Below are 8803 nucleotides of genomic sequence, written 5' to 3' on the forward strand. Positions count from 1 at the left end.
CCACAAGATGTCTTTCATCTCATCTTCCGGAATGCACCGCCTTATTACTCCATTAGCACATCTGTAGAAAAGGAAGGGCTCATCCCATAGGTATTTCTTGACATCATGTAGAAATTTCTTTCTTTGTTGCCATTTGAAGTCTACTGGAATTTCTCCTGCTACTTTGAAGTTCGTGAAATTCGCGAACCATGGAGGTGTACTTGTGCTCTTTACTTCCTCCATCTTGAAGATCTTTTTTTTGGATCCTGGATAGGTGATCAGCCACCAAGTTCTCTACTCCTTTCTTGTCTCTAATCTCTACTTCAAATTCTTGAAGGAGCAGCATCCATAAGAGCAAGCGTGGTTTTGCATCCTGCTTATTCAACAGATACTTTAAAGCAACATGATCAGTATAAACAATTACTTTAGACCCCAACAAATACGGTCTAAATTTATCAAATGCATAGACTACTGCTAGTAATTCTTTTTCAGTGGTAGCATAATTCATTTGTGCATCATTAAAATTTTTACTTGCATAGTAAATTACATGCAACAGTTTATTCTTTCTTTGTCTTAAGACAACTCCTATGGCATAATCACTAGCATCACACATTAATTCAAATGGTAAAGTGAAATCAGGTGCAGTGGTTATAGGTGCAGTGGTCAATCAATCTTTTAAAATATTAAATGCAACTAAACACTCATCCGTGAAGTTGAATTCTTTATCCTTGACCAACAACTTGCATAATGGTTTTGCTATCTTGGAAAAGTCCTTGATAAAACGTCTGTAAAAACCTGCATGATCGAGAAAACTTCGAATACCTTTAACATTAGAGGGCGGGGGAAGTTTCTCAATAACAGATATTTTAGCTCTATCAACTTCTATACCATCTTTTTGGACACCTTGCGTCCTAAAACAATGCCATCTTTCACCATAAAGTGGCATTTTCTCCAATTTAAAACAAGATTACTCTCTTGATATCTTTGTAAAGCACATGATAAATTTTCTAAGCAAGTGTCAAAAGAGGGACCAAAAATAGAAAAATCATCCATGAAGATCTTAATGGATTTCTCAATCATATTAGAAAAGATAGAAAGCATACACCTTTGAAAAGTTGCCGGAGCGTTGCACAGGCCGAAGGGCATCCTCCGGTAAGCGAAGACTCTGCAAGGGCATGTGAATGCTGTCTTTTGTTGATCTTCTGGAGCTACTGCTATTTGGTTGTAACCCGAGTACCCATCCAGGAAGGAGTAGAAGGCATGGCCAGCTAGTCTTTCCAACATCTAGTCCAAGAAAGGAATTGGGAAGTGGTCCTTCCGAGTGGCTGCATTAAGTCTTCTATAGTCAACACACATCCTCCACCTGGTGACTGTCCTTGTTGGAATCAGCTCATTATTTTCATTTCTTACCACGACGACTCCACCTTTCTTGGGTACAGTTTGTACAGGACTTACCCATGCGCTATCAGATATAGGGTAGATCATCCTTGCATCCAACAGTTTAACTACTTATTTCCTTACCACCTCTTTCATGGTTGGATTGAGTCTCTTTTGTGGCTGCCTCACAAGTTTATATCATTTTTCATTAAAATTTTATGAGTACAAAAGGAAGTATTTATACCTTTTAAATAAGAGAAGGACCATCCAATGTCAGCCTTGTGCTTCTTCAACACTTTGAGAAGCTTTTCTTCTTCCACGGTTGACAGTTCGACATTAATGATGACTGGGTAAGTGTTGTTCACCAAGGAAAACATATTTCAGATTTGGAGGTAACTCCTTAAGCTCCACCTGCGGTGCTCCAAGAGGGATGTCATCTTTCTTTCTTTCTAGTTCTTCCACCATTGGTTCTTTATCAGCAAATTTAGCTCCTTATTTGATTTGTTCTAACTCTAGTGGGGAACTCTCCTCTTTTATCGTGTCATCAACTGCTTCTTGTATTATGTCAATCATGAAGCAGTCTCCTCCATCTGATGGGTGTTTCATTGATTCAAAGACGTCAATGGTGACTGTTTCTTCATTCATCCTCAGCATCAGTTTCCCTTGCTCCACATCGATCATTGCTCTTGCGATGGCTAGGAAAGGCCTTCCAAGCAATAGGGGAATCTCGGCATCTTCTTCCATATTCAGAATTACAAAATCTGCAGGGAAGATAAATTTGTCAATTTTAACTAAGACATCCTCAATTACCCCATTTGGTCGTCTGATCGATCTATCAGCCAACTGGAGAGAAACCGTAGTTGGCTTTAGTTCTTTAATTCCAAGAGCTCTGCACATGGACAGTGGCATCAGATTTATACTCGATCCCAGGTCACATAATGCTTTTCCTACTTCAATATTTCCTATGGCTATAGGAATATTGAAACTTCCCAGATCTTTCAGCTTGGGAGGGAGTTTCTTTTGGTTGATTGCACTGCATTCCTCAATCAGGGCCACTGTTTCGCATTCCTTCATCTTGCGCTTCTTTGACAGAAGGTCTTTCATGAATTTCGCATGGTTCGACATGCTTTCCAGGGCTTCTACGAACGGAATGTTCACTTACATCTTCTTGAAGATGTCCAGAAATTTGGTGTATTGTTGTTTCTGGATCTCTTGTTTCAACCGCTGAGGGTATAGAACTCGTGCATAGGGAGATGGATTTGCTGACTTCGGTTGCCTGTCCAAAGCTTTCTTTTTCTCCCATTTGAACAACTTTTTTTCTGGACTGCTCTTTTCAGCTTCTCCCGCATCTTCTTCTTTTTCTTTTTCAGCTTCAGGTTCAGCTTCTTTTTTCTTTTCAACTTGCGGCTTTATCACAGGTTGAATCACGATCCCTCTTCTGGTGACAATTGAATTACATTGTGCATTTGGGTTCGTGTCAGTGTTACTTGGGAAGGTGCCATGAGTTCTTGCAGTAAATTGTTTTGACAACTGGCTAATCTGAGTTTCCAAATTCCGGATAGAAGCTTCTTGATTCCAGAATGAAGCTTTTGTTTCATCTCTGAAGGCTTTTGCATTCTGAATGTAGTCTGATGTGGTCTTGGACAGCTGTGCAAAAGCTTTCTCCCACTCTGAAGTGTTGCCTTGTGGTGGGGGTTGTTGTTGCAGTGGCAGAGGAGGATTCAGCTGATGGTTAGACTTGTAACTAAACCCAGGGTGTTGATTAGGATTTTTCCACCCTTGATTATAGTTATTCCCATATTGGTTCCTCCCTGAGTTGTTATGGTTTTTTTGATCATACCAGATACCGTTGACCTCCGCTAGTGGCTTTTCAGTTGTGCTCATGTAGTCGCACTCTTCAGTTGCATGAGCATCTGCACAAATACCACAAACAATTTGAGAATTACTAACAGAAGAAACTTGAGAAAGATTAAATTGCTTTGTAAGAGCATCTAATTGTTCTTGTTGTTTCTTATTAATTTGCAGTATTTGTTCATTCTGAGCCAAGATTGCATCATATCCGTTGAGCTTCATGATTCCCGCTCTCCTTTGTGTGACTGGAGCATTGTCATACTCCTGAGAAGCTAAAGACTCCAACAATTCCAATGCTTCCTCTGGAGTTTTTGTTTTCAACGATCCTCTTGCTGTAGCATTCACCAGTGTTCTTGTGCTTGGCGTCATTCCTTGGAAGAAAATTCTTCGTCTCTCCCATGCTTCAATGCCATGTTGGGGAGACTTTCAGAGTAGTCCTTTAAACCTTTCCCATGCCTCATACAAAGATTCACTTTCTTTTTGTTCAAAAGCAGTGATCTCTGATTTGTGTTTTGCCATCTTTGAAGCTGAGAAGAATCTGGCCAAGAACTTCATTGCTAAGTCGTCCCAGTGGGTGATGCTTCCTTCAGGAAGTGACTGCAGCCAAGCTCTTGTGTCATCCTTTAGTGAGCATGGAAATAGTCTGAGCAAGATGGCGTCACATGAGACTCCATTCATCTTTAAAGTATCACAGAAAAACAAGAAGTTATCAAGATGAATATAAGGGTCCTCCGTGCTTCCTCCAGCGAACTGATCTTTTTGGATCAATTGCAGCAGTGCTGGCTTAAGTTTGAAGTTGTTAGCATCCACGGTTGGTCTAACAATGCTTGTTGTCTGAGGAACTCGAGCTGGGGTTTTGTAATCTCCCAACGTCCTTGGAGGGTTCTGAACTGCATTGTTGTCAGCCATTGTTTCCTCCTTTAGTTTCCTTGAACTTGAGGCTTCTTTTGCTTCCTTAGCCTTCCTTTCCTTTGCACTCTTTCTGAGTTTCCTTTCTATCTTTTCTATCTCAGGATCAAACTGCAAGATTCGTGGGTTAAGAGTACCTCGCATAAACTAAGATTGAAAAGATGTGCAGAAAAAAATAGAAAATGCAAAACAGAAAATAGAAAATTCAAAATAGAAAAAGAATGCAGAAAATTAAAACTTCCAATCTAAAAGGTAATTAGTTACTTCTAATGTTGAAGGATCCAATCCCCGGCAATGGCGCCAAAAACTTGTTGCGACTCGGCAAGTACACCGGTCGTAAAGTAATAAAGTGTACTGGAGTAAGAGATCGTTCCCACGAGGATCGGATTTTCAAGCACTAGTTCGCTAATCGCGTTTTAGTTGGACAATCAAGAATTGGATGAAGAGAATTGTATTTGGAGAAATTGAAAATTAAAAACAAGTAATAACATGCAATTAAAGAAAATTCAGAATTAAAAAGAAACAATTGGAAAAGATGATGACTGATTAAGAAATTAAAACAAGCGTAGTTAAGGTTTCGACTTCCCCCAATCTCTCGTTATGTTATGAATTAAACAGTCAAGAACCTTTTCTTAATATAATGCAAATCAATTCTGTCTAAGTTAATCAGGGCTGAATTCCTTGTTACCCTAAATCTATGTGATCTTGAAAGAACTCTAGTTCCCCGATTATTCCCCAAGAAAACATGCATTAAGATCAAGAATTTAAAGATTGCACAATTACCCTATGTCTATCCCTAGATCACAAGGATTTTGATAAACTTACCAAGTCAGGGTTCATGCACCAACATCCGTATTATCATACAATTCCCTTAAATCAATCTATAAGGAGAAAACTTATAGAAAGCATTAAAGACAGATAAATTTATTCAATTATAAAAAGAAAAGAATTCAAAAACAATTTAATCCATAAACATAAACGATTCAATTGGGTTCCATCTACCCCTAACTACATAAAAGTCTAGCCTAGCATACTGAATTCAAAACAATAATAAATTAAAAAGAACCCCAAGCCTCCATTGGTGTGATGTTGACTTGGTTCCTCAGTGTTCCAGCGCTCCGCAACAGGATTCCTCCTTCAGGTCTCTATGTAATTCTCTGGACTTGTTAATTGGTGTTTTGGTCTTGATCCTCAGCTCCTTATGTATAAGCATTGAAGTTGTACCCTTCATCGAATCTCTCAATGATTCTCTATCAAATTTGTCATCGATTCCCTAATTGCTTCCCTTTTTTATTTGGACTCTTGCAGATTGAGTGACAGATTTGAGCTTCAAATCTTTGTTATTATCCTTCATCGAATCTTCCCATGGATCTCCATACATCAAGATTGATATATTTCTGCTTTAATTCCAGATATCACAATCTGGTATCCATTGGCAGATGTCATTAAATCTTATTAAATCTTGGCTGTCTGGTGCGTGTTTGGGCGCTCAAGCACGCTACTGGCCGCTTGAGCGTGCTGTTGTGCTTCAATTTGATGTTACTGCCTGCCTTCACACGCTCGAGCGTCCATATGTGTGCTCGAGCGTGCTCCTCGAGGGTGAACTCTTCTCTTCTTGGGCGCTTGAGTGTCCTGGGTTACTCAGCTTAGCTGTTTTCCCTGCCAGAACGCGCTTGAGCGTCCATTCTGTGCACTCGAGCGTCCTGTTATGGCCCATGACTTGTAATATTTTGGCTTCTTTTGATCTATTTTGAGATGCAACTTGTTTGTCATGAGTTCTTAATTACTTTTTAGCACCAATAAGTGTGGTTTTATCCTAAAAATGCAAAGAACTTCAAAACGTTAGCTCAAATTCCTATCTCAAGACTTATTTATTGTAAAACCTTGAATTCCATGCAATCTACTACATAATTCTTGTATAATTTAGCCTAAAAACATGGTAAATCAAATGTTTATCAACGGGTCTGGAATTCCTCCAATGTCCTCATAGGTTCTTTAGAAACCGATTTAGCTAGTCTAGACGATCCATCCAGGTCGGGCACGATGAGGTGGACGTGGACGTTTTCCTGCAAACCCGGAACTTGCAAGGCCACATCTTTAAACAGGTTAAGATACCTCTGGAGGGTTTCTCCAGATTGTTGTCGTATATTTCCAAGTGCGAACTCGGACTTTGCGTGTTTTTTGCTTCTTGCAAAATTCAGCAGAAATTTCTCTCTGAATTCTTCAAAAGATCCAATGAAGTTAGCGGGCAGGGTTGAGAACTGATGGTACGTAAATTTGTTCCCATCTAAACCCATTTTGAGGGCAAAATACCATATGTTCCCTCATCTGATGAGCAACTTCAGCATGAAAATCACTTGTTTTACACATTTGCGACAAAAACACAGTGGGGGAAAGGATGGTAACGTATTCCTTTAAAATATATTAAAAGGGGAACGGACTGAGACACATTTAATTCACCCGCTCAATTCATTTAATGCTTCTGTACACTTTGCAGGTAACGTAGAGTTAAAGACTTCTAAAAAGCAAGGCGATGCACCAACTAAGCAGCAGGGAACGTGAAGAGCAGAGAATCAAGAGTTCTCATTGGCTGAAAACAGAAGCAAAACATGGGAAGGTCTGCAAACAACGGCTAATCATCACCAAACCCTGTTCCATTCAACAAGTCACGCAAGCTTCACACTTTGCTGCCACCGTCCCGTCCCCTCATTCAAGCAACTAGCTCCAAGGGAATTACAGTCTTGCCACTCCTCTTCCAGCTATAAATAGAACCACCCTCACACAAAAACATCATCGAATCCTGGAGGGTTTGCAGTCCGAAAGGAAGAGATCACTTAGTAGTAGTTAGTAACTTAGTTTAATTTTTAGTTGTAACTGTAGTTAAGTGACAACCCCTTTTCTCTTCTCTGTAAACAACCATCAATACTCCTCACGAGAAAATACCCATCTTTCTCCATTTTCTGTTTCTTTTTGTAAACTGTCTTTTAAATTAATATAAGTGTTTTTCTCTTCGTTCCAATCGTTATCTCTTGGCTGAATCTCGAGTCTATGTGATCTCAGTTGAGAATAATTATGTTTAAACTATCAGCCATGAGCTGAACTATCTGTGGAATGCGTAAACTGTGAAACTCTTAAAGAACTGTTTTCAAAACTCTTGACCGAAGCTTTTTGTATTTCTTTGGCTAAGTAAGCTATATTCATTGTGCGCCAATTTAAATTAGGTACATACTGAGAAAGGAACTTCCATAAGGAAGGGATTTCAGACAGCTTAGCCATTGGGGGAAGGTAGATGTCATGGCAAAAACGCTACTAGTCACCTTAGGAATAAGGGGCCAACTCGTCTATTTTAAGGTTCTGAACTATGTACCTGTTGGAGTCAAGGGAGCCATAGGAATATGGAAACTTGTGAGCCATCTAGACTATGAGCTGAGGAATCAGAGTTGGCAGGCGAAGAAACTGGGACAAAGCCAAAAGGTGCTAAGTCTTGAACAGAGAAAACATCCCCTTTAAGAGTGAAGCAGTGAATCTGTTCCTTCAGTTAAACTGTTTTAACCACCACCCTGTTGTCTCTTGATTATAGTTATTTCTGTTTTCGTAGTTTTATTTTATTTTATTTATTACATATAAAAACTCCAATGATTGTTATCTCACCTTCTTCTAAACAGGAAGGATCACATACATAACGCAGCGAGCAACTGTTTGCCCTCATATTGAACTTACTGTTCCTGAGGAACGTTGTCAAGATAGTAGGGAACGTTTGACCAGACAGTTCATTTACTAACTTTTCTTCTCTTTTTCACTCTTTATAAACAATGATAAAACAGTAATTAGCACTCTATCCTCGTGGGAACGATAATTTTGGCATTAATACTCCCTTTATTGCTTGATGCGTGCACTTGCGCACTTGGGTTGGAACTCAGGGATGAATCTGTGTTCTGCAAGAACAGAGGAACGTTCCCTATCCGAACTTATATTTTTCCACCATCTGCAAACCACCCAACAAGTTTTTGGCGCCGTTGCCGGGGACAGAAACACTAATTGTTGTTCTTATCATTGTTTTCTAACACATATACTGTATATCTGACTTTACTTTTATATTTTTTTTCTCTTTATCACTGAATCTGCTGTGCATATATATACCCTGTGCTATTGGTTTATGAGTGAAGACTTTGAAACAGACTCAAACCACTCCATTAAAGTACTTGAGTTTCTCTTTGATCCTGAGCCAGAACGTACACTCCATAGGAGAAGAAGGAACCTTAGGGAAGGATTTCCTAAAAACATGGCTGATCACAATAATAACAATGAAGAGGTTCCCCCTGAACAGAACTTCAGAACTTTGGCTGCTCCTTTCAGGAACAAACCAGATAGGGGAGTAATCCTTCCCCCTGTAGCACCAAATTTTGAACTAAAACCTATCATGTTCCACATGATTAGGGAAGCAGGGGTCTTCAATGGACTCCCTGCAGAAGATCCTTACACACACCTCACAACATTCCAAGATATTTGTGATAATTTTAAAGCTGAGGGTGTAACAGAGGAGAGCATGAGAATGAGGTTGTTCCCTCACTCCTTGGGCTTAAAAGCTAAAACGTGGATGAAAACTCTCACCCCTGGATCAATCCACACATTGGAAGAACTCTCTAACAAGTTCATAGAGAGGTTTCTCCCAATGTCTCGACAAGCT

At 39.6% G+C, this 8803-nt stretch overlaps 2 protein-coding genes and 1 non-coding gene across 3 annotated transcripts; 1 reads left to right on the forward strand and 2 right to left on the reverse strand.

Moving 5' to 3' along the window:
- Positions 1–1848: 1848 nt before the first annotated feature.
- Positions 1849–2481, reverse strand: LOC133313965 (uncharacterized). The gene has a single exon (XM_061515389.1). The coding sequence runs from the start codon at positions 2479–2481 to the stop codon at positions 1849–1851; it is 633 nt and encodes a 210-aa protein (XP_061371373.1).
- A 33-nt stretch (positions 2482–2514) lies between these two features.
- Positions 2515–3576, reverse strand: LOC133313966 (uncharacterized). Its single transcript, XM_061515390.1, has one exon. It carries the CDS (start codon positions 3574–3576, stop codon positions 2515–2517), a length of 1062 nt encoding a protein of 353 aa, XP_061371374.1.
- Positions 3577–3613: 37 nt separating this feature from the next.
- Positions 3614–3720, forward strand: LOC133313967 (small nucleolar RNA R71). Its single transcript, XR_009751882.1, has one exon. It is a non-coding gene; the product is annotated as a small nucleolar RNA R71 (small nucleolar RNA).
- The last annotated feature ends 5083 nt before the right edge of the window (positions 3721–8803 follow it).

Source organism: Gastrolobium bilobum, unplaced genomic scaffold (genome assembly GCF_033153095.1).
Source record: "Gastrolobium bilobum isolate Gb01-03AN ecotype WA unplaced genomic scaffold, APGP_CSIRO_Gbil_v1 utg235530, whole genome shotgun sequence".
Taxonomy (NCBI): Eukaryota; Viridiplantae; Streptophyta; class Magnoliopsida; order Fabales; family Fabaceae; genus Gastrolobium; species Gastrolobium bilobum.